This window comes from Mastigoproctus giganteus, chromosome 9, assembly GCF_048544385.1.
Source record: "Mastigoproctus giganteus isolate SK-2022 chromosome 9, ASM4854438v1, whole genome shotgun sequence".
NCBI lineage: Eukaryota > Metazoa > Arthropoda > Arachnida > Uropygi > Thelyphonidae > Mastigoproctus > Mastigoproctus giganteus.
In genome coordinates this window covers 223,277,789-223,304,402 of record NC_143583.1, presented here as the reverse complement: position 1 = coordinate 223,304,402, position 26,614 = coordinate 223,277,789, and the positions used below count along the sequence as shown (strand labels likewise).

At 38.6% G+C, this 26,614-nt stretch overlaps 1 protein-coding gene across 4 annotated transcripts in view; it reads left to right on the top strand.

Annotated features, from left to right (window-relative positions):
• LOC150081132 (metalloendopeptidase OMA1, mitochondrial-like) overlaps window positions 1-26,614 on the top strand; it is a 199,730-nt gene that overhangs the window by 120,653 nt on the left and 52,463 nt on the right. For all 4 annotated transcript variants that reach the window (XM_090381255.1, XM_090381252.1, XM_090381253.1 and 1 more), the window contains one exon: window positions 3,341-3,469. In XM_090381255.1, the coding sequence (XP_090237381.1) occupies window positions 3,341-3,469 (129 nt within the window). The remainder of the gene's footprint in view (window positions 1-3,340; window positions 3,470-26,614) is intronic.

Sequence of the window (26,614 nt, the reverse complement as noted above, 5' to 3'; positions counted from 1 at the left end):
TGCCTGCACAACCACCCCCAAGTCCCTTTCATTCTCCACCACTGTCAGTGTTGTACCACAGAGTTGATACGTTGCTCTGGGGTTGCTGTTTCCCATGTGTAGTACTTTACATTTGTCAATGTTAAACTTCATTTGCCACTTCTCAGCCCATCTGCTCAACCTTTCCAGATCCTGTTGCAGCAGCATAGTGTCAGTAGTATCCTTGACAACTCTGCCAACCTTTGTATCGTCTGCAAACTTGGACATTAAGCCCGATATACCATCATCAATATCATTTATAAATACAGAAAACAATAATGGACCCAACACTGAGCCCTGAGGGACTCCACTAATAACATCAGTCCACGATGAGCAGTGTCCATTGATTACCACTCTCTGTCTTCTCCCCCTCAACCACCCCTTTATCCATAGCAGCAATTTGCCTCCAATGTCACACTGCTCCAATTTGTGTAGCAGTCTTCCATGTGCAACAGTATCAAAAGCCTTTCTAAGATCCAAGTATATAATATCAAAGTTATTCCCTGCATCCAGTTCTTTTGTGACTGCATCATAGTATCCAATCAAGTTGGTCAGGCAAGACTTCCCCTTAACAAAACCATGCTGTGTCTGAGCTATAACTGAAGTCTTGTCTAAATGATCCTGCAGTGCTTCTTTAACCAGTGCCTCCATTAATTTTCCTGGAACAGAAGTTAAGCTCACAGGTCTATAATTACTTGTGTCAGCCTTTGATCCTCCTTTGTGAATTGGGGTCACATTTGCACATTTCCAGTCTATGGGTACCTCCCCTGAGTCCAAGGAAGCTCTCATAAATATGGCTAAGGGTTTGCTTACTTCCTTTGCTGCCTCCTTTAATATAACTGGATAGATCCCATCCACCCCGGGTGCCTTTCTTGTGATAGTTAGTGTTGCACATGCTCAGTCAAGTCTGAACTGCATGTCAGAATATGATTCACACCAGGTTGGAGTTGGCGGTGACTTGCGGGCTGACAGCGACTCACAACACTAAAGTGCAGGATTACCAATTAGGCTATGAGTCCCAAGTGTATGCATCGGCTAGAAATAGCATACTTAGGTGGCTAGAGCCAGTTCACCAACAAGCCATCCGTATTGCTACTGGAGCATTTAGAACATCCCCTGTCAGAGTATATGAACAGGGGATGCTGTAAGTCATGGCTCAAAAACAGGTGTCAACAAAGGGTTGTCTGGCAGGGCTTTAATATAAAAGGTATATTTTAAAGACAATTGCTTTCATTAGAATGACAGTGGTGGTTCAGTTGCTTCAACATATTCAGTTGAAGCAACTGAACCACCATCTCTGACACTGGCAATCTACTCTGTGCAGGAAATGCAGAGAGGAAGTTGTTCTAGTTTGTCTCCGCACAGGACGCAGTCATCTTACGCTTGCATTTGTGCTGCAGGTGGATGACTCTCCTATGTGTGGGAACTGTGGCACTGTTTTAACTATTCGCCACATTGTAATGTGGACACGTGGTAACCATGTGTCCACATTTTAGACACGAAAGTAATTTATATTTTAACGCTTTTAGTCAGCTGGCTGAGCCTTATACACTCGGTCAGATATTGTCTGACAATGACATGTTTACTGTGTTTAGCCATTTAAAATCAGTAAATCTTTTACTCAGCTGTAAAATTTACCTTTTATTGCTATTTCTTTATTGCTATATCTTTTATACCCATGTCATTATACAGGTTGATTCAAAAAGGACTTTTCAACTTTGTAAGTGTAAAATTTATTCAGGAGACATAATTTATTAAACTGTAATATTCTAGCAAAAAACATTAAGTTTTACCTAGAACAGTCATTTTGGTTCGATGCGACTGCTATTGGTGATACAGCAGATATCCCATCTGAACTCAATTTCCTCCCAAACGCGATGTAACCTATCCGGCATAATTTCTGTAACTGCGGTGGTGATTTTAGTTTTGAGTTTGGCAAGACTGGTAGGTAAGGATGGAACAAACACTCGATCTTTAATGAAACCCCATAGAAAAAAGTCTAGAGGTGTCAAATCTCAGGAACGAGGTGGCCATGCCAACGGCCCTGCTCAACCAATCCACTGACCTGGGAAACGGTTATTGAGGAATTCCCTTACCTCCGTCAGGTAGTGAGGAGGTACTCTGTCTTGCTGAAAGTGAAAACGTCCTTCGTGGTCATCTTCGTCGAACTGTGGAATGAGAAAATTTTCCAACATATCCAGATACACAATACCGTTGATGGTTGTCCCGTGGAAAAAGAAGGGTCGGTAAACTTTTACTTTGCTGAGGGTGCAAAAGACATCACATTTATGCTGTCATGAACATGTTCCAGATGTGCACACTGGTTTTCGCTGGCCCAAATTCTGCAGTTGTGGGTGTTAACAGTAACATGAAAAGTTGACTCATCACTGAAGATTGTTGTCCAATAATGTCTCGTCTTCCTCTATCCAATGTAACATGTCTGCACAGAATTCCTGACGAGAAGATTGAGTAATTTGTTGCACCATGGTAAACTGTTATGGCTGCAAGTGTGAGCATCTTCGTAACACACGCCAAATGGTCGATTATGGAACGGCAGTCTCATTGGACTCATGTCACGTTGATTTCACAGGACTACAAACAGACCTCTCCCTCACCTTTCCCATGACAGCATCAGAAACACGGCATCCTGGAGATTTGTCATGTCGAATAGAACAATCTGTCTCAACAAAATTCTTGTGCCATTAGTACATTGTAGGTCTACTGGGAGGCACCGTTGTCGCAGATTTCATTTCTTCAAACCAAAACACACACACACCCACACTGAGCACGCTCTGCTCCTGTGAAAGTAGCCATTTTTGAAATGCAAGCAACTGCCGCTCACGGTGACGGAAGTAGGTACTATGACACTACATCAGTAAAACTTGATGTTTTTTGCTACAATGTGACAGTTCAATAAATTCTGTCTCCTGAATAAATTTCTGTACACTTACAAAGTTGTAAAATCCTTTTTGAATCATCCTGTACATCTTAACATGGTGACCTAAACCTAATTTATTAGGTCACCAAAAGCTTAAATTTTTTAAGTATGACCTGGTTTTGAGACATTTAAATTTAAATAATTTCTATCATAAAATCTTCCTATTTACGACCACTAATGCCATTGTATAATTAAGCATTACATGATCACAATATACATTTTTACAATTTTATTCAAGTTCACAATTTTATAAACTAATATTCTAATAAAATTGTGAAAAAAAAAAATCTATATATATTTTTACTCCCCCTCTTAATACATACTCCATTTTATAATTGTAGTGATTTTCTTACAATAATTTAACAATTTCTTTTAAACTTGTAGGCTGAACATGTGAGTTTTGCCCACTTGTTCGATTTCTTAATAATAGTACTGCTTGCTATTGTATGGGCTTTCCTACCAGATGACAGGATCGCTGCATTTACCCAGTATGTTTTCCACAGGGTTTCTCAGGTACTGTAATGTCAATCTTCCATCTAATTCAGTTAGTTACTACTCCTGATGATGTAGATTTTTCTTCCTCTCTCACTTTCCAGTAATTTTTTCTTTTGTTGCAGTTTTGCTTGATAACACTGAATAAAGATGAGTGCATGTGGAAGTATTTCTTCCATGTTAAGGTCATAATTCAGAGAGAAGTTGCAGATATATTTGATGCATGTTATCTAGAATGACCACTGATTACCCATTTTTGTGTTTGCAAGTTTCTGGGGAAATTCAAGGAGTCAGTTTCGAATAAAGAATGTAGTGGACTTTCACAGAGAATTTGATGAATAACAATGACACCAATGTTTGGAAATTTTTGCTTAGCCAAACAGATCTTTCTACAATCTCCAGTGCAAAATTTCACTGGAGATTGTAGATTATGTAGATGTGTAGATTTTATTGGAACCTTTGCAAGGTTTCAGTGGCTTCATCAGACACTAAGTGAGGATGATTCGATTGCTGCTGATCTGTGAATAGGCACATTCTACTCAGTTTACGAAAATTCATCCTGATTTCAAGGCAATTGTACTTTTCAATGAGGCTAATATTTAAGGATTGGGCAGTGCTGTGTTATGATATCAGTTGGTATGTGTGTTAATAAACCTTTTCTTTTGAATTTTCTAGTATATCTGTTTGACAAGTAATAAATAGTAAAGTAGCAGTAGTTGTAGTAGAGGTGGTCCTTAGAGGGGAAAAGGTATTCTATGTGTTATCAGACACTCAGTCTAAAACACTGATGGATCCAATATCTTTCTATTACAGAAGATTTAGTAGACGTCCTGTTGGCCTGCCTCCCTAAAATCCACTCATGCACACCTCGATGGTAACCTCTGTTACATCACTTAGGTGGCAACAAACGTGTAGAGTGGTTCTCTTCAAGATGCCTGGTCAGCATGAAGAGGAAATGACCAAACCCTCTAGCACATGACAGCACGACGAAACAAATGGCCATCAGTCCAGAGCGGCTCTTATTCCTCCTCTTATGGCAGCGAGAGGATCAGAGTGAAAGCAGAGGGTGCTAAGAATCTCTGGATACAACCAGACTGCCATGCACGGAAACTGAACTTGGCCTGTTACAACATAAGATCACTCATCGGTGAAGACAGGATATTAGAGCTGGAAAAGGAATTAGAAAATGTGAATTGAAATATCATCGGTTTGGCTGAAACAAGAAGAAGAAATGAATTACTTATAAGTTTATCAAGTGGAAATCTGCTGAACACCAATGGAAACAGTTAAAGGAGCAAAGGTGGAGTTGGCTTTCTGGTTCATAAAGATATAAACAACAACGTTTTGGAATTGAGAAGAACATCACTAAGGGTGTCAAGGCTAATACTCAGGATTTCTAAAAGGTACAAGCTAATGGTAATAATGATTTATGCACCAACATCAAGTCATGATGATGAAGAGGTTGAAAAAAGTGTACACTGAAATTAAGTCTTCTAGATGAGCAGAAAACCCACTACACTATCATTATGGGGGACTTCAATGCTAAGGTTGGAAAAAGACAAAACTGCAGAAAGGGGAACTGTAGGAAATTTTGGAATTGGTGAAAGAAATGAAAGAGGAGACTTGTGGACTTAGCAGAATCTCCAGGATTTTCGGTAATGAATACGTTATTCAAGAAAAGAGTGAACAGGAAGTGGACATGGAAGAGTCCAAATGGATTAATAACTAATGAAATGAACTTCATCCTCACTAACAGAAGATATATCGTGAAGGATTACTGTCCTGAACAAGGTAAATGTTGGAAGTGATCACAGAATGGTAAGATGCACACTTGATATAGATGTAAGAAAAGAAAGGAAAAAACTGACTCAAGTAAATAATATGAAGGTCTTTGAGATAACAGAAGAGGAGAAAAAGCAGTATATACTGGAACTTAAGAACAAATTTGAACTTCTGCTCAGGACCAAGATATCGATGAGGAATATTACAACTTTCTGAAAGTGATAAAGCCCAAGAAACCTATAGGTAAAAAGAAATCCAAAGAAGAAAAAATTAGTTAAGACACATTTGTCTTGATGAACCGAAGGTGACAAATGAAGAGCAAGATAAACAGACATGGAGAAAAATGAGTGAACTGAGTTATGCAAAGCCATTGGAAAGAGACTCAGAGAGGACATAAGAAGATTTAACACAGGAAAAGTAGAACAAGCATTAAGGAAAAACAAAGGACTTAAATCAGCAGCCATGAGCAGAAAGACAAATGATACTGAAACTGAAGAATAGCGATGGGGTACTTATAAATAGCAGAGAAGGCATAATTCAAATAGCAGAAGACTACTATAGAGAATTATACAAAGAGCAAGGGAATGATGCGAGCAGTGGGGAAGATGGATCGTAAATTAGTAACATGTGTGATATACCAGATTTTCTTTCTGATGAGATAGAACATGCATTGAAGAAAATGAAGAATAAGAAAACCCGAGGAGAAGATGAAGTTACTGTAGAGTTCTTAAAATTGGGAGGAAGAGACAAGAAACAAAAAAACTGGTAAGACTCTTCACAAAATGCATTAGAAAAGGTGTGAAGCCTAAGGAGTGGAATAATGCAATCATAGTTTTGCTGCATAAGAAAGGAGCTAAATCAGAAATTGGAAATTATAGACCAATTAGCTTGTTATCCCACATCTACAAGTTGTTCACAAGGGTCATTACTAAAAGATTAGAAAGAATACTTGATAAGAATCAACCGAAAGAGCAAGCTGACTTTAGGACAGGATTCTCAACTGTGGATCACCTTCATGTAATATCACAGCTAATGGAGAAAGCAAATAAATATAAAACACCATTATGCCTGGCATTTGTGGATTATGAAAAGGCATTTGACTCCATACAGCATAAGGCAATGTTTCGGGCACTGGAAAGACAAGGCATTGATACTCCATATAGGCATAGATACCCCGTATATTATGATTTTGAAGAAAATATATATGAGAATGCTACCTCCTTTATCAGACTGCACAAAGATATTAGCAAATTTAAAATCGAGAAAGCATTTCAACAAGGAGATACAATATCTCCGAAGCTGTTTTTTGGACTAAAGGATTTTGGACTAAAGATGAATATGGCTAAAAAAAAAAAAGTAATGATGAACATGTATGTCACAGAAAGGGACGTAATGATTGAAGGTGCAGTAACTGAAAAGTGGAGTTATATACTTATCTGATAGGTTATTAGCTGTAAAAATGATAAATGGCTGGAAGTCAAGAGAAGAATAAATTTTGGATGGATAGCATTCAGGAAATAGTCACATACTGAAGAGCAATATCCCAGGGTTTGTCTGAAACGTAAAATAATGAACCAATGTATATTCCCCACCATGACTTATGGAAGTGAAACTTGGGCACTCACCAAAAGAATGGAAGACAAGCTGAGAACTACACAGCGAAGAATGGAATGAATTATATTGGGAACCAGACTGTTCGATAAGAAAAGAAACACATGGATTAGGCAGCAAACTCAAATTAAGGACATTCTTATCAAAACTAAAGAATTAAATGGTCTTGGGCAGTATTACATAACTTGAAGACATGATGACAGATGGACTAAGAAAATAATAGAATGGTACCCAAGAGGAGCTAAAATAAACCTGGAAGACAACGGTGGAGATAGATAGATGAAAGTCATGAGTTTGTGGGTAGTAAATGGATGGCCATTGCACAAAACAGAAGGAAATGGAAAGTTGCTGGAGAGGCCTTCATCCTGCAGTGGACTGAAAATGGCTGATGATGATGAGTAGTAGAGGCATGTTGATGCAAGAAAGCAAGCTTATTTAGCATCAGCCAAAAAAAAAAAAAAACTATTTCACACATTCATTCCTTCTGAATGTTTGTCCACTTCCTCCTTGAATTTATTTAAGCTATCAACTTCCACAACAACAACAATGGAGGTTTGCCGAAGGTAAAGAAAGGCAACACGAGAATGAGGAGAAACGTCGGATAATATACGCGGAAAATTAGTTTCCCAATACGGCACTCTAGCGCTGCTCACTCAGTAATCAGACTGTAGGTGTTATCGGTCTGGAGGAAAGTCAAGAACGATATATTCATTGACAGGTAGGCATGGCAAATGATGTGCTGATTGGTGCGCAAACACAACACATGCTAACATCAGGTTAGTATCATTTTAGTAGCACTCAGAAGCACTAATGGTAACGTGCTCTAATGAACGCTTTCCATAATGGTGAAAAAAGGTCACTTTACCTCCACTTGAATCCCATGGGAGCTTGAATCCTCCCAAAGTGGAGGGGGGGTAACCTAACCTTTTTACTTTAGAATCATGTGGACTAGCACATAAATTGTTTATTAACAAAATATTATTTTTTTATTGCTGTACTTTTATTTTTAAAGTCACTTGTGTGGATAGACGTACCATAATGTCAATCAAAACCTCAACAGCTATTCACTATATATATATATATATATATATATATATAGTGAATATATAAATATTCTATATCCAATATTCAATATTCTAATTCCAATTCAATATTCTAAAATCCAATTAATACAAAATTAAAGAGAGAGAGAGATATAAATTAATAAAAATATATATTAAAAATAAATAAGAAAAATAGTAGAAAAGCTAACATCAGTTGCAGCAGAAAAGCACAATCCACTACATGTTGCTTATAATAAGCTAAGGTGGTAGATGACTTTCATCAACCGGTGAAATACCACCACTTCGCTTATTGGAGGCTTGGTTTAGTCTCTAGAGCAAAGTTTCCGGCATCCCCCCCCCATACTTCTCCTTCAACCCATGCACGGTACTAAGTACTATAGGTTTTGATACCTTTCGTGTTTGAGGTTTTCATAAAAAAAAAAAAAAAATTATAAAGTAGGATATTTGCCAGTAGCAATGCAAACTGGTAGAGTGAAAAAGAACTTACCCAAATAAAAGAACATAACAATAACAGAAAAAAAAAAAAAAAAAAAAATATATATATATATATATATAGTGGGGGATAAAGAAGAGGGTAGCGTTGAAGCAACGTTCCTAAAATAATTTAGAAAATTAATCCAATTAAAAGAAATTTAGCGGTGCTCCCCCCTGAAGGCACCCATTTCCAATTTATGTGAAATCTCACTAAGGTGGAAACGTAGACTAACATTACATGACCAATTAATGAAATAAAATAAAATAGATTGACCATTATGCCCCATCTTGACAGAGGACCACAAGGCCAATAATAGTCAGGGAATCACTGTATTTCAAACGCTAAACAAATCTATGCAACAACAGAATGATACTAAGATCAGACTGCCGATGTAATAGATTTGCATAGTGGTGGTCCTTATGCAGCGAAAAATAATAAAACAGAAATAAAACTTGTATGGGTGCCTCCGTAGCCAGGTGGGAAGGAGCAGCAGTGCATAGCACACGCTTCTCGATTAGACCGGGGTTCGAGCCCGTCACCACCAAATACGGAGGATGCGGAAAGGTCAGGGAATGACCACTGCATATTCGCGGAGCAATATGGCCTTAGTTGCTAATGCTCCTAAAAACCAAATAACAACAAAACTCGTATGGACAAACCACACCGCTGAAAAAACAATAGTTGTACTGAAAATATATAGAAACAAATTAGGCAAACAAATATATAGAAACAAATTATATATAGAATCTTTCCTTCTTTATATTATTTCCTAATGTTTAAGGTTAGGTCATTAAATATAAAGAAACTGTTTCTATTATTTCCTAACCTACCATTTAAGGTCAGGTTGAAAAATATAACAAAAAATAAAAAAACCTTTTCCTTTTTTTCGTAATCAAACCTAAATCAACAGTATAGTAAAAACACCCATGAACTCCAAAAATTTGCTTTTAATAATGAGAAAAACACATAATGAAGAACATAAAAATGAACAGAACAAAATTTTTATTAATTTAGTTTTCGTCAAAGAATCAACCAACATTTTATTTTCCTTACAAATTTCTTCCATATTTAAAAGATTCATTGCTACTATTACCTGCTTACTGTTCATTAAAAAACTATTATGCACCGTTCTGTACTCATAAATACACATTAAAATGCCAACCAATGACTACACAGAACTTGTTCTATGTTGCATCCACCACCAATCATTTCATCGTTTACCCTGCCTACCTGTCAATCAATATATCCTTCTCGATTTCGGCTCCAGACCGATAACATCTACCGTCTGTTTACTGAGGCAAGCAGCGCTGGATTCTGGTGTCGGGAAACTAATTTTCCGCATAATTTATCCGACGTTTCTCGTCATTCTCGTGTTGGCTTTCTTTACCTTAGCCGAAGTTGTTCTAGCAATCAACTACCTGCTGACTAATGGTAAATTTCCATACATCTATTTGACAACTGTTTCCTCAATTTGAATTTATGCCCTGTCAGGCAATTATTCTGAACAAGAGGAAGAATCCCGTCAGTATTGAGCCTGCTCAAACCATTCAGGGCCTTGTACACCTCAATAAGATTACCTCACAGGTGCCTAGTCTCCAGATGCTGCAATTTGCCTTTTTTTGATAAGGTGATCCCTTCATTCCCATCAACAATCTGGTAGCCCTTCTCTCTACTCACTAGAACTCTACATCCTTCCTAAAATGAGGCCTCCAGACCTGTACACAGTACTCAAGGTTTGGCCCGACCAGTGCTGCATTTACTTTTCAGTGGCACTGAAATCTTTGTCTTTCCCAGTAAATAAAAATATTTCCAGGTTTCTATTTAGAACAAAGTTTATATGCTACTATTTAGAACAAATTCCGTATAGACTTCTTTAAGTTCCCAAATTGTTCTTCAGTGGCAGTAAATAAAATTTTTTTGTCCTACCTTACGTCTCACAGCTTGCAAACTTTCCAAACTTTCCATTTCTTTTTTATATATATATGGGAATCCTTTGATCTCAACATACAGTTTTATCTAAATTGGCTTGTATTGAAATCCTTGCACTTTAACTTAATTGTTCATTTCCATAAAAATAATCACTTAATAATCTCCTTATAAAAATCACTTATAAAAATTAACCTGGAATCTTTTTAAATTTTCAAAAAGTATATTTTGCCTTTTATTTTTTAATGTTTAAATGCAGCTCTGCAGTTATACATCCATCATTAAAAAAAATCAGTGTTCTCATTCAAGCCTGCCATGGTCACTTATGTAGAATGCATTTTTAAATGTGCATTCAAGTGTGATAGTAGTTATATTGTTTTCACAGATAGATAATAAAACTTGAAGTTTGCAAGAATGTGTTTTTTGCTGCTACATATCTCTTATCTATACAGGCTGTAGCAATTACCCATGATTTAAAATTATAAAACAACTTTTAAATTATTCATGCAAAGCTATTTAAACACTTCGATTTTTCTTAATATATTAGGACTTCTAATCAAATTGCACATTTTTAATCCAAAGTTCACTGAAAGATTAGCCTCTGAAGGATCTTTGAAGTTAATTTGATGGCTGAATAAACATTAGGCACCTTGAAGGTACTAAGAACCACTGGTGTCATTGACGTCATTATTCCCAGGCTCCTCATGAGTTTGGAATTGTGGGACCATTTAAAGCCAAGAGGTATGCTGTAAAAATTGTCAGTGGCAAGCAGAGGCGGACTGGATCAAAAATTCTTAACACTGAAAACTTGAAGCGACCTTATGCTAGTGTTTATGGCCAAAATCACATTGGCTATCAGCCTTTGCCCCCACCGGGGAGTTTCCCTGGTAAGTCTTATGGCCAGTGCACATCTGGTGGCAAGTATCTTAAAAAATGTATTGTCACTGCTGGTAGCGAGATGATACTTCAAACTATGTTTTTTTTTTTTTTTTTTGATTTCGTAGTGTAGTTGTTGGCGCATCGGCTTCTGTGGCCATATTGCACCTCACAAGGTTTTTGCAGTACTTTGATCCAAGCCCGAGGCGGGAATCGAACCCGCGACCTTTGGGTTGCCGGGCAGGTACTTTACCCACTCGGCTAGCCCGGTCGGCCATGCTGTTTGTATGGACAAAAACAAAAGCAATGTTTACATTGTTGTGTTTATGTAAATAGTGTACATATTTAATATATTTTGTAAGAGTTCAGGTTGACTTATAGGGTATCTAGTGTGTCTTACATCATTTTGGTTGATTAAAGAAAAGTGGAATGGATAGGTGCATTGAGTATATGTGCCAGCCATTTTGCAATGCATGATAAGGGGGATTGTATCCTGAAAGCCTAATGGATTAACTCAAGGTTTGAGAGTCTGTAAAGCTTTTGGGAGGGGGAATTATTTCAAATGTTTAAACGTTTCCTCTGCACATATCTATGTAGAAGGAACTTCACATTCAGAGATGGAATACATTTGTATGCAAGTAGCAGTAGTAGTAGTAGTGGCATGTGATGCAAGAAAGCAAGTGTATGAGCTTATGCAGCATCAGCCAAAAAAAAAAAAAAAAAATCACACCATTCCCTCCAAATGCCTGTCCAGTTCCTCCTTAAATTTATTCAGCCTATCAACTACAACGACAGGTGGAAGTTTCTTCCAGCAATTAACCACCTCCTGGCTAAAGGCAAATTTCCGCACATCTATTCTACATATGTCTTTTCTTAATTTGAATTTATGCCCCCTTAGGTTCGTAATCTGAACAAGTGGAAGGATCCCATCAGAATTCAGCGTGCTCAACCCATTCAAGGCCTTATACACCACAATCAGAGCACTGAGCAGGTGCCTAGTCTCAGCCACTGCAATTTGCAGAACTAAAGCCCCTCTTGGTAAGAGAATCCCTTCATTCCTCACCAATCTTGTTGCCCTTCTCTGTGCATGCTCAAGCAAATCGACATTCTTCCTAAAATGAGGCCTCCAGACCTGTACGCAGTATTCAAGGTGTGTCCTGACCATTGCCTTATACAGAGGGACAATCACCTCTTTTTCCCTTCTAGCAAAATTCCCATATATCATTGACAAAACCCCATGACCTGCCCTGGCAGCTTGTCTGCATTGCTCAAAACACTTCATATCTGATGGCACAATTACTCACAGGACTTTTTCATTTTTTTTTTTTTTTTTTTTTATGTAAACCCCAAACACGAGAGGTATTAGAACCTATAGTAATTAGTACCGTGCTTGGGTTGGAGGTTGAGAAGATGAAAGAAGATATTTGTTGACATTGGACTTGAACTTCTGTAGACTGTAATTTTCAGGAAATACGTATGAAGGAAGGTTGTTCCAGAAAACGGCAGTTGAATGAATAAACAAAGAAGATGAAAAGTTGGTTCTGTGAGTTTGAAGTTTGATGGCAAATGGATGTTGGCCGGTGGCGACACGTGTTCGGACTGTTTTGAAAGACAGAGCAGGAATTATAGAAGCCAATTCAGAAGAACAGTGCCCATGGATATATCTGTAGAAGAGGCATGTAGCAGAAACAGTACATCTATGAGACAGCGAGTGGAGAGACTCTGTTTGAGATGAATCATTAATTAACCTAACTGCCCTCTTCTGAATGGAATCAAGGAGCCTGAGAGAAATTTTGGGGGCACTGCCCCAGATGTGGGAACAATATTCCATGGCAAGGCAGATTTCCGATTTATACAGAGTGAGCAGCTATTGGGAAGAAAAGTAATGCCGAGAGCAAAAGAGAAAACCAAGTTTTTTAGATGCAGAGGAAGTAATATTTCTGATGTGCTTGTACCAAGAGAGATTAGAGGTCAGGGTAATCCCCAAAAGAGATATCATTTTGCCTAGAAATCGTAGTGTCACTAAAGATAAGCATAGGAGCAGAAGAATCCTTTTTGCGAGATATAAGACAAGACTGAGTTTTAGAAGGGTTGAAATCAACTAGGTTGTCTTTGCCCCACTGGAGAATTATCTGAAGATCGGCATTTAAGGAATTGATAGCAGATTTTCGAGAAGTTGAAGCTGATTGAGCAGGGCAAGGTTTATCAAAATGGAAAGTGGAATGCAATGTGCTGTCATCGGCAAAACTATGAATAGGATTTCCAGTCAATGGGAAAAGGTCATTAATATACAGGAGGAAAAGAGTGGGGGAAAGAACTGAACCTTGGGTGACATTAGTGGAGAAGTTAGAAGAGAGAGAGCCGTCTACCGTTACCCTCAGTGAGCAATCAGAGAGAAAACTGGATAACCAATTACTAAAAACAGTTGGCAAACCATAAGATGGAAGCTTGTTTAGAAGACCTTTAGGCCAAACACGATAGAAAGCCTTTGAGATGTCAAGAGCAACTACTTGTGTTTCACCGGACCTTTACATTGAATTAGTCCATAAATGGGTAACATAAGCCAGAATATCACCAGTGGATCGACAGTGATGGAATCCATACTGGCGATCATTGATCAGACGGAAGGTTTCTAGGTACTTTAAGAGTTGGCGGTTAATTGATTTCTCCTTACTTTAGAAAGAGTAGAAGTAGTTGCAATGGGACGATAATTGGATGGGAGGGATTTGTCACCCTTTTTAGGAACTGGCTTGGTATGAGCAAATTTCCAAGCATAAGGAAAAAACCTTTGGAATAAGAAAGTGAAAAAAGTGGCAAAGAATAGGAGTAAGTTCAGGAGCACCGGTTTTGAGAACAAGGGGAGAAATACCATGGGGGCCTGGAGCTTTCTTACCATCAAGATTCGTTAAAATCCTTCTGACATCCTTTTGATGGAAGACCACAGGAGGCATTGAATGGAGCATGTTGAGAATGGTGGCAGGTGTTTTACCAATATCATTAATACATGAGTTGGAAAAAAAAAAAAGGGATGCTAGCAGGTCAGCTTTATCCTTGGTTCAAGTGACAACAGAACCATCTGATTTGGACAGAGGTGGGAGCAGAGATGGGCAAAAGTTGCGTCCAATAGCTGTGGCAAGAAACCAGAATGCTCGGCTACCATTAGGGCAAGAAGCAAGTTTTCTACTCTTAGCCTGTTCAAACTCTAGTTTCCACTGATTAATAACAGCTTTAGAATTGTTGCGAGCTTTGGTGTAGGCAGAAGATGAAACTGAAGAATTAGAAACAAGCCAATTACCATATGCAACATTCTTCTCTTGAACAGCCATAGCACATTTATTGGAAAACCAAGGTTTAGATAAAGGACGAGATTTTAAAGTGGAGTGTGGGATAAAGGATTCCATTCCTGCAAGAATAATTTCACTGACACGATATGAGCAAACGTTGACATCAGAAATTTTGAAACAGTAATCCGACCAAGGAAAAGAAGAAAAGAAATCTCGCAGGTCATCCCATTTTGCATTCTTGTAATGCCAAACAACATGAGGTTGGGAATAGCCATGAGATTAAGGCTCCATTGGAGAAGAGACAATCACAAAGTTGTGATCTGAAGTGCCTAAAGGACTTCTCATTTCGACCATGTACTTAGAAGGGTTGTTTGTGAGAAAAAGAGTAAGTGTTGGCTGTATGATTAGGATTGTCCGGTATTCCTGTAGGTAAATGAACAATCTGTGCAAGGTCATTAGTAATTGCAAAAGCCTCAGCATCTCGACCAGCTGGGTCGATGTGACTAGAAAAGGAAGCCAGCTGGAGTTGTAAACATTAAAATCACCTAGGAAAATTACCTCACTGGTAGGAAAGCTGGACTGGAGAAAGTCAAGTTGCAAAGAGAGGAAGTCAAAGAGCTCCAAGTGATTAGTGGAGTTGGGAGAATGGTAGAGACAACAGATGAATTTGACACAATGAGGTAGAGAGATTTTAAGCCAGAGGAGATCAAAGAGAGGAGATTCCAAATTCTCTGACAGGGAATATCGGAACGGACATATGCACAAGTACCTCCTTTGAGGCAAAAGGAATCATACAGCGAATAATTTGGACATCTGAGATGAGCAGTAGTTGAAGCAACCGATAACTGAGATTCTTTCAGAAAAAGTACATGGGGTTTGACAGACTGCAAGTGAAAATGGATGTCGTTGAGATTAGAATTGAGACCACGTATATTAGTGAAATGAATTGGGAAGATCTTTTACCACCTTAAGTGTAGTACCACACAGTTGGTACTTTTCTCTCGGGTTACTTCTACCCATGTGTAGTACTTTGCATTTGTCAAGGTTAAACTTCTGTTGCCACTTCTTAGCCCATCTGCAGAAATTATCTAGATCCTGTTGCACTGCCATTACTGTCATTAACAACCCTGCCAACCTTTGTATCATCTGCAAACTTTGACACTAAGCCTGATATACCTTCATCAATAAGATTGATAAATATACAAAACAACAGTGGACCCAACACCGAACCCTGTGGGACTCCACTAGTAACATTAGTCCACGAAGAGCAGCATCCGTTGATTACCACCCTCTGTCTTTTCCCACTTAACCATCCTTTTATCCATTGTACAAACTTACCCTTACTACCATTCTGTTCCAATTTGTACAATAGTCTTCCATGCACAACAGTGTCAAAAGCTTTCATGAAATCCAAATATATGATATCAAAATTATTTTTTGCATCCAGTTTCTTTGTAACCACATCATAATAACCAATCAAATTTGTCAGACAAGGCTTTCCTTAACTAACCCATGCTGTGTCTGAATTATTGCTGCAGTCTTGTCTAGATGATCGTGCAATGCATCTTTAACCAGTGACTCCATTATTTTACCCGGAACAGAAGTTAAACTGACTGGTCTGTAATTACTCGTGTCACCCTTTGTGAATTGGGGATACATTTGCACATCTCCAGTCTGTGGGAAACTTCCCTGAGTCCAAGGATGCTCTCATAATTATGGCTGAGGGTTTGCTTAGTTGCTTTGCCGCCTCCTTTAATATAATTGGATAGATCCCATCCATCCCAGGTGCTTTTCTTATGTTTAACTTCAACAATTTCTCTTCCACTTTGCTCTCAGTTATTACAAAATCATTAATTACGCTGCTACAATTTGATAACCTTCTGCCATTTTCAAACCTTAATAATTCCTCATGTGTGAATGTAGATGCAAAATACTCATTCAGTTTGTTTCCTATCTTAGCAGGATCATCAACAGTCGAACCATTGATGTCAAGTGGGCCAATGAGATTCATCCCCTTCCTTTTAGAGTTTATATAAGTAAAGAAATCCTTGCTGTTTTTCTTAGCATCTTTTGCCAAGGATTTCCCGTAATCTGCCTTTGCCTGCCTACCCTCCTTTGTGACCTTATTACAGACTAGCTTATATCTGCCATAGGCTTCTGAGTCGCATGATAATTTATATGCATCCCATGCAGTTTTCTTCTCTGTTACGAGTCTCATTAGTTCATTTGATAAACATTTAGGCCTAAACCTTTGAACAATATTTCATAATAGGTATGAAACTTTTAGTAGCATCCACGATTAATTCCTTGAATGCTTCCCACTTAGAATTTCCTGTTGGTAACATTGTCAGTTGATCTCACTGTACTCACCTTTACGGAAGCAAAAACCCATTCCTTTACTCCTGATGGTAATTAAATCTTTAAGTAAATCCCACATCAGTACAATGTGATCACTGCCACCTAGTGGTTCCTTTAACTGCAAATTCTTAATACACGAATGATCACTGCTGATAACCAGATCAAGTGTATTACTCTTTCTGGTTGCCTCTCAAACATGCTGCTGCAGAAAACAATCATCCATTAAATCCACAAAAGTCTGACTAGTGTGTGAGTGACCAAACCACAAGTTCCAGTCAATATCTGGGAAGTTAAAATCCCCCATTATAAGACTCTGATTTGCTGGCCCACTCTATTTCCCTGTACAATTTCTTATTATACTCATCAGAGTCATTAGGCCTATAGCACACTCCTCTCAATTTTGATCTCCCAGTGCTTGTGTCAACTGGGTGCACTACTTTTGATTTTATGTATTTCTTAATTAACAGCATAACACCTCCTCCCTTCCTATCCTGTCTATCCTTTCTGTACACATTGTACTCCCCAAATTTTAGTTCTGAATTCCTTATATCTGTGTGACACCACGTCTCTGCTATTCCAACAATATCCACCTTTGATGTCTTGACCAACCCTTGAAATTTATCAAATTTATTTGCTATACTTCTAGCATAGGTATACATGCACCTATTCCTAGTTACCCTAACACATCCCATATACCCACCTATTTCACGATGACTGCCATCCGTCCCTGAAACCCCCAACACCCCTCGCTCCAGGTAGCTACTTATTCTAATAGAAGTTGTGCAAGAATCACCTTCACCTCTGCCTACGGCTGCTGTTAAACTGTTAGTCCTTTTATCCCCCAAGCTAGCAGTTTTCCGACCCACCTAACACTGCCTCGACAGCATCAGCAAATATTCTTGCACCCTTTCTATTTAAGTGTATCCCATCCCTGCAGAAGCAGTCTCTCCTGTTAACAAGTACAGACCAGGCTGAAAAAAGTTCTACCCCTTGAGCCTTGCACAATCATTCCAGGGCCTAATTGATCGACAAGGCTCTCATCATATACTTCCCCTTATCGTGTCTGGGCAGAATTGCAGACATTTTCAAATTCAACTCTAAGTGGTTCAACTAGTATTGTTGAGTAGACTGTGGGATGGGGAAACTAATCATTATTAAAGAGAAACCAGTTCCCCCAAATATTGCATAAATGTCAATGTTGATGTTTGCAGACATCCAAAGTTTCCTTTTGTGAGACTGAAAATGCCAAAGAGGCTTCTGGTATTCAAAAGATGTGCCGAGGGTGGTAGTGTTTTGAATCAAAGGAAAGCTAATGCTAGGACAAACAGGTGTGTTAGAGTTGTAAAGTATGTTGTCAATAAAATGAGTGAACTTGTGTTTAGGACAGTTAGTGTTGATTTCTGTTAGTATTGTACTAACACTGATGTCTCTGTGGATATATAATCAGGCTTTGACAAATTTGTTCAAGATTACATACTTAGAAAAAAAAAAAAAAAAATGTGTGGAAAACAAATATTTTGCAGTAAACATGGTGAGATGAAAATACCAGTGCTAATGTTGCTTGTTAACATTAAATTCATTTAATGCCAATTTTACAAAGCTACTAATATCAGTCAGCTTCACATTATGATATTGAACTGGCCATAGATAGTTAAACAGTAAAAAGTAAAAGCTTTTAAATTTCTTTTTATGATTGAAATTTATCTATATCGTAAATCAATTATCAATAGTAAATTAATTATTACAAATGTACTGAAGCAACAAAAATTGCAAAAGGACAAGAGATGATAATCTCTAATCCATAGTTTATATATTGAAGCTTATGAGCCACTCTTTCTATCTGTAGAAAAACACTACTTCTTAAAAAAAAATAAATTGTCTGTTTATACTCCGGCACGACAACCAAGTCAGTAGAGTTTACAATAAATTGTCAATACAAATATTTATCGTATTTAGTAGTCACGGGCTTGAACCCCGGTCCACTCAAGGAACGCGTGCTCTGCACTCTCGCTCCTGACCACTGGGCTACGTCAGGCCTAAGTATGCTATCAGAATACAAAGTTGCTGTCAGCATCCTATTGACTCATATCTATTTAATCTACCACTGCAAAATCTCTATAGAAATAAACCCAGTAAAATAAAACCAGCAGGCTTACGATTTATTGAATTAACCCAGAGTTAGAATGCTCTTATTACCAACAAGCAACAAGTAAAGAACTACACTTAACCACCTTGGACTCCCCCTCCTCAATTAACCTGCGATACTTATCTTCATAAATGGGTAAGGAATGATCTACTGAGACTCAATGTGAAACAGCTCTGTGAAAACCATATTCAGAAATATGCTGATTTTTTGCCAAATATACACTGATGGCTTGAAATCACATTCAGCTGAGCAGTGGCAGTATTTCCTTCTACAATCATTTTGGCTGCCCTTCCACCTGAATATAGCAGCTTCTCAGCAGAACTCCATGCAATGAAATTAGTTTTAGAAAACCTGAATCGCCAGTCATCTGTAAAATGCATAGTATACACTGATTCTATCAGCTCAATTACAGCAACGCAAAACTTTTCCTAGAAGGTTCACCCTGTGTTAAATCAAATCAGAAGTTTCCTATTGCAAATTTGAAGAATGTCAATGGCATCAATCAGTGATGTTTTTCTGGATCCCTGCACATTCTGGGATAAAGAGGAATGAGCGCAAAAACAGTGCGAAGAGAAGCAACACTTGCACAGATATGAATAATACACACATCTGACTCACCTACATCTACTCACAGGAGAGAATGCTCCTCAGTGTCTACCCTGTTCAGCACATTTAACAGTGATACATATCCTGATTGAATGTCCACACTATCAATTGTGTGGACATTCAATCAGGTTTTCCTTGATAAATCTGCAAGAACTGATGACATTACAACATATTATTGGCAAGGATGCGAACATCAATGAATTTTTCTCTTTTCTAAAAAAAAATTGGACTTTATCATAAATTCTAAAATATCTTGTAATAAAAAATGAAGGGGTTAACATCTGAACTTTGTTTTAGTTTTATCCTATGGTGCACTATAGCCCCAGCAGCTTATGTGCCCTTAAACCCCCATAAAACACACATACACACACACACACACTTATGACCATTGTGAATGCAAAGCTCCATGAGATAAAAGTTATGTTTTGTGAATGAATGAATGAAAGAAGTTTTTATGGCTCCAGCAAATAGAGAAGTTTTTGCTTTTTTATTGACTTAAATTGGCATATTAATTTATTTTTTAGAGTTGTTTTATATTCCTAGTAAAAATACTTTAGTTTAAATTGAATTTAGATAGAGATTTTGTAGGTTATTACTTAGTATCGGTAAGGGTATCAAATTCATGTGTGGACAGGTTTTGCAGCTTCGCGAACGAAAAGTTTTTAATTATACTTAGCCGTTTTATTGACTTAATTGTTAGATTAAATTATTTTCTATAAGTAGCTTATAGACCTGGTCAAGCTCTGTGGTTTATTTTGAATTTAGATAGCGCGATTTGGAAAGTAAATAATACCTCGTGTCCATAGATTAACCATTCGTAACTTGCGGCAGTTGTTATACGATACGTGTGCTAGCGTAAGGTTTAACGGAAAATTAGATAGCGAGTATAGTAGTATTAGTTAATTAGTAAAATTTATTAATCTTATTAAATTTCATTGTCAATTGAATTGTATTTTTTTAACTAAATAAATATAGTGACCTAGTTATTACAAACGTAACATCATTAATTAATACATAATAAGATGACAGTCATATAACATAACTCGGAGATGATATTCGATACCGAAATACATATACAAAGGGTACTAGGAAAGTTTTGCAATACAGCTTTGTTTATTTAATTTTTTCAAAGTAATTTCCTCTACATTCAATACACCTCTCCATCCTCCGAAACCAATCTTTAAACCAGTTCTGCCAAGTTTCACTAGGGAGTAAAGCACACTCGTCCCAAGCCCGTAGAAGGTCCTCATCACTGGAAAACTGCCTCCCTTTTAGCTTCATTTTCACATGCGGGAACAGTGCAAAGTCGCAGGGAGCAAGGTCTGGACGGTAGGGAGGGTGCTCGAGAAGTTTCAGTCCTGTCGTGGTCAAATATTCGGTGCAGGCTTTGGCGCGGTGAGCTGGAGCATTATCGTGATGGGGGTACCAGGTGTCCATTCTTGACTTTGGCCAGGTTCTTCATAGATCCAATGACTTTAGGCAGGCATTCTTCAGTATACCACTTAGCTGTGACTGTCTTCTGCGTGTCCAAAACGACACGTTCCACAATTCCACTCGATTTGAAAAATACAGCTATCATTTTCTTCTTTACAGATCGGGATTTTCTGACAATTACGGGTGTGTCGTCATCATCAAAGACCCAAACTTTGTTTTGAGCCTTGGTCGGCAGATCGTAATAGTACAGCCAAGTCTCGTCACCTGTCACGATGTTGTTCACATACCGAGATTGTCCCTTATCAAACTTTTTTAACATCTCCCGGCACCAAGTCACACGTCGTGTCATCTGCTCTTCAGTCAGTTGATGCGGCACCCAGAGAGAACAAAGTTTCTTCACGTGCAAATGATCTTGCAGAATCGAACGAATTGCTGGTGCATTTAGGCCCAAAGTATCCTCTATCTGTTGGTAGGTCACTCGCCTGTTTTCGTCAAGCATTTTCCTCACAGCAGTAACGTTTTCCTCCGTAACTGACGTTCGTGGCCTTCCCGGCCTCTCAGAATCCTCCAGAGTAAAATTTCCCATTTGGAATTCTCTATACCACCTGAATATCGTTGTACGATGTGGACAATCATCATCTAGTGCAAGAGTCATTTCTTCTAAGCACTGGTCTATGGTTAAACCACAGACGAAATTATACCGCAAAACTGTCCTTATCTCATTTCGTGACCACGATGCCATCGCAAGCACTTTACACTCTCACTACTAATGAATAACTGAGCCCATCGACTTGGCGCGGCGGCTACTATGCACGTATGAACATGTCTCAACATGCAGCAACAAGCAGCTTCCTGTGATTCATTGTTGCGTCATATTGCAAAACTTTCCTAGTACCCTTTGTATATATAGTGTTATAACTGCATTGGGATATAGGTTTAGGGTTATATTTTGTATTGGAATTTTATTGAACTTAAATAGGAATCATGACTCAGACCAGAGCAGCAAAGCAAAAGGCTCACACTAGTGACTCAGGGGAGAACTGAGGGGGGGGGGAGGGCGGTTGTCCTTTGAATCACAGTCCATTGAAATGCACTGCTTGTTTGATGTTTGTGGAGCATCAGGAAAGGGACATGATATTGCCAAGGGGAATGTCTTTGTGTGTGCATGATGTAAGGAGTGCGAGGAAATCAGGCACCAACTTGGCATTGTTATGGGCTTATATGAGAGCTTGTTTGTTTGGTTTTTAGGAGCATCAGCAACTAAGGCCATATTGCTCTGGGGATATGCGGTGGTGATTCCCTGACCTTTTAGCATCCTCCGTATTTGGGGACCCTTGATTAGACTGGGCTAGAACCCCGGCCTAATCAAGAAGCATGTGCTACACACTGCTGCTCCTGTCCACCAGGCTACGGAGGCACCATTAGAGCTTGAAGGACAGTGGATGCCCTCCAAGGATTTAAATTGAGGGGCCCATCAAGCTCTCAGCTGCCCACATCAATGCCAGAGCTTGCTTGAACATCACGCAACACAGCAAGAACCCCCAAGGCAGAAAGCGCTGGTCCCAAAGGAACTAGTTGTTGTAGGTGACTCTATTGTCAGGGAAACGGGGAACATTGTGCAAAAAGGATAGATGGAACAGAACCAGGGTATGTCTGCCAGGGGCAAAGGTTGATGATGTTGTAGGGCAGATATCATCCTTTAAGGGACAAAGGGTGATATCGTTGGCACTGATGATATTGTCTTGTACTTAACAAGTACAAGACAATGCTGAAAAAAAGCCGTGAGTTAGGGTTGAATTTGAAAGTGTCTGCAATGCTGCCCAGACATGATAAGAGGGAGTATATGAGGAGAGCCTTGTTGATCAATTTGACCCTGGAGAGGTTGTGCAAGGTTCAAGGGGTAGAATTTTTCTCATCCTGGTCTGCACTTGTTAACACAGACCAGGATATACTTAACCAGAAAGGGTGCAAGAATTTTTGCTGTGCTATCGAGGCAGAGTTAGGTGGATTGGAAAACTGCTAGCTTGGGAGGATACAAGGACTAATAGATTAGCAGTAGCTGCTGGCAGAGGTAAAAGTGATTCCTGCTTCTCAATTGCATTTCAATCTTCTATTGAAATGCAATTGAGAAGCAGCCTGGAAAGCAAGGCAATGGTAATTTCCAGGACTGCAGGGAGTCATAGTGAAACAAATAAATACATGGGCTATGTTAGGGTAACTATGAGTAGAAACAGGTGCATATATAATTGCATGTACACAAATGCTAGGAGTATGGTTAATAAATTCAGTGAGCTTGAAATGCTAGTCAAGACATCAAAATGTTGGTATATCAGAGACATAGTGTCACACAGACATAAGCAGTGCAGAACTGGAATTTGCGGAGTACAATGTGTACAAAAAGGATAGACAGGACAGGAAGGAAGGAGGAGGGGTTATGCAGTTAGTTAAGAAACACACAAAATCTAAGGAAATGCTTCTCATTTCCTTAGATTTTGTGTGTTTAGATTCTCATTTCCTTACATTTCCTTCAATTGGATTTCTAAGGAAATGCTTCTCATTTCCTTAGAAATCCAATTGAAGTTGGTGGACAATGCGATGTTGAGTCTGTTTGGCGTGACTGGGAAAGGAAAAACGAGAGTAGGTGTGTGTGTGTTATATAGGCCTAATGAATCTGAGGAGTATAATGAGCAATTGTGCAGAGAAATAGAGTGGGCCAGTAAATTAGAGTGCCTTATAATAGGGGATTTTAATTTCACGGATGTTGATTGGAATTTTTGGGTTGGTCACTCACACACTAGTAAGGCTTTTGTGGATTTATTGGATGATTGTTTTCTACAGCAGCACGTTCGGGAGGGAACTAGAGAAAGTAATACTCTTGATCTGATTATCAGTAATAATTCTTCATGCATCAAGTATCTGCAGATAAAGGAACCACTAGGTGGCAGTGATCACAGTGTGCTCAAGTGGGATTTACTCACAGAGGTAACTACCATCAAGGGTAAAGGGAAGGGATTTTGCTTTCGTAAAGGTGACCACGGTGGTCTGAGACCGTATTTAAATTCGATACACTGGAACCAACTGATGATGTTACCAACAGCAAATTCAAAATGGGAAGCATTCAAAGAATTAATCTTGGAATCTACTAGGCTTTTCATACCAACAAAGAAATATAGTTCAAGATTTAGGCCTAAATGGATGTCAGATGTACTAATTAGACATGTGACAGAAATATGCATGGGATACATATAAATTAACATGTGGCACAGAAGCCTATGATAGTTATAAGCTGGTCTGTAACCAAGTTACAAAGGAGGTTAGGCAGGCGAAGGCAGATTACGAGAAATCTTTGGCAAAGAAAAACACCTTGGAGTTCTTTACATATGTAAACTCTACATAACTAAACCATCGATATCAACTGTTGATGATCCTTCTCAGGTAGCTAACACTAAATGAGTATTTTGCATCGACATTCACACATGAGGAGTTATTCAGGGAGAGGACTGCCAGAGGTGTATTCAACTCTGGCAGTAAGCTAGATAATCTTGTAATCACTGAGAGCAAAGTGGAGGAGAACTTGTTGAAGATAAACACGAGAAAGGCACCTTGGTCGGATGGAATCTATCCAGTTAAAGGAGGCGAAAAGGAAGTAAGCAAACCCTTAGCCATAATTATGAGAGCTTTCCTGGACTCAGGGGAGAGTTACCCATGGACTGGAGATGTGACCCTAATCCACAAAGGAGGATCAAAGGCCGACACAAGTAATTATAGACCTGTGAGTTTAACTTCTGTTCCAGGGAAATTAATGGAGGAACTGGTTAAAGAAGCATTGCAGGATCATCTAGATAAGATTTCATTTATTGCTCGGACACAGCATGGGTTTGTTAAGGGGAAGTCTTGTCTGACTAGTTTGATTGCATACTAGGATGTAGTCACAAAGGAACTGAATGCAAAGAAAAACTTTGATATCATATTTGGATCTTAGAAAAGCCTTTAATACTGTTGCACATGGAAGACTGCTGCACAAATTGGAGCAGTGTGGCAAATTGCTGCTATGGATAAAGGGATGGTTGAGTGTTAGAAGACATAGAGTGGTACTCAATGGACACTACTCTTCGTGGTCTAATGTTATTAGTGGAGTCCCTCAGGGTTCAGTGTTGGGTCCATTGTTGTTTTCTGTATTTATAAATGATATTGATGATGGTATATCACGCTTAATGTCCAAGTTTGCAGAGGATACGAAGGTTGGCAGGGTTGTTAATGACACTAATGACAGTACACTGCTGCAACAGGATCTAGAAAAGTTGAGCAGATGGGCTGAGAGGTGGCAAATGAAGTTTAACATTGACAAATGTAAAGTACTACATATGGGAAGCAGTAATCCCAGAATAACGTATCAACTCTGTAACATTGGTAGAGAATGAAAAGGACCCAGGGGTAATTGTGCATGCAGATATGAAATTTTCTGAGCAGTGCAGATGGTCTTCAAGTGTAGCTCATGGTGTCTTGTCAATGAAATACAGGAATTTTTCTAGCAGGGATAATGAGGTGATTATCCCCTTGTATAAGGCAATGGTCAGACCACACAACTTTACTGTATACAAGTCTGGAGGCCTCATTTTAAGAAGGATGTAGAGCTGTTGGAACGAGTACAGAGAAGCAACAAGATTAGTGAACAGAACAAAGGGTTCCTCTTACGAAGAAAGGCTTAAGTTTTGCAAATTACAGTGTCTGGAGACTAGGCACCTGCGAGGTGATCTGATTGAGGTGTATAAAGCCTTGAATGGTTTGAGCATGCTGAATGGTGATGGAATTATTCCTCTTGCTCAGGATAATCGCCTGAGAGGTCATAAATTCAAATTGAGGAAAGGCGGTTGTAGGATAGATGTGCAGAAGTTTGCCTTTAGCCAGCGGGTGGTTGATTGCTGGAACGAACTTCCATCTGTTGTTTTAGAAGTTGATAGCTTAAATGGGTTCAAGGCAGAACTTGACAAACATTTGGAGCGAGTGGATTGGCGAAATAAGGGGTGTTTTTGGGTGATGTTATATAATCTTACTTTCTTGCATCATGTGCCTTTACTAATGCTAGTGCTAATGAGTATAAGGATCTTTGAAAATTTTTTTTTCCTTGCTAAATTAAAAAAAATAAAGTTCAAAGATAAAAAAGGATAAAGGTATCAATATTAAATACGAAACTAACCCTAATTCGCATGGTAACTAATTTTTTTCTAACAAAAGTAGGATAAAACTGGTTATACTGTTATTCTTAATAACATACTTAACCACAAAGACTTGTTTTAATAGTTTAGCATCTGTGCTAATAGTTTGTTGTACTGTGCTTTTGCCAAACCTTTTGCTAATCTTTGCAGGATACAAGCCACAGCAATTGTAAAGCAAACAACTGGCAATTCAGTGTGTGAGGTGGAACTGCCAGTATAATAAAAGTTTTTCCATGATCATTAGTGTTTTTATCACTGCTAGGCTGAACAATAAAATACTAGTTATATAGCAACCATGTTTCTTGAGCCTTGTGTGTTTAGGAAAGATAGACAAGATGGCTGGTTGGAGAACTGTACTTATTAAAAGCAACCTGAGCACAAAAAATCA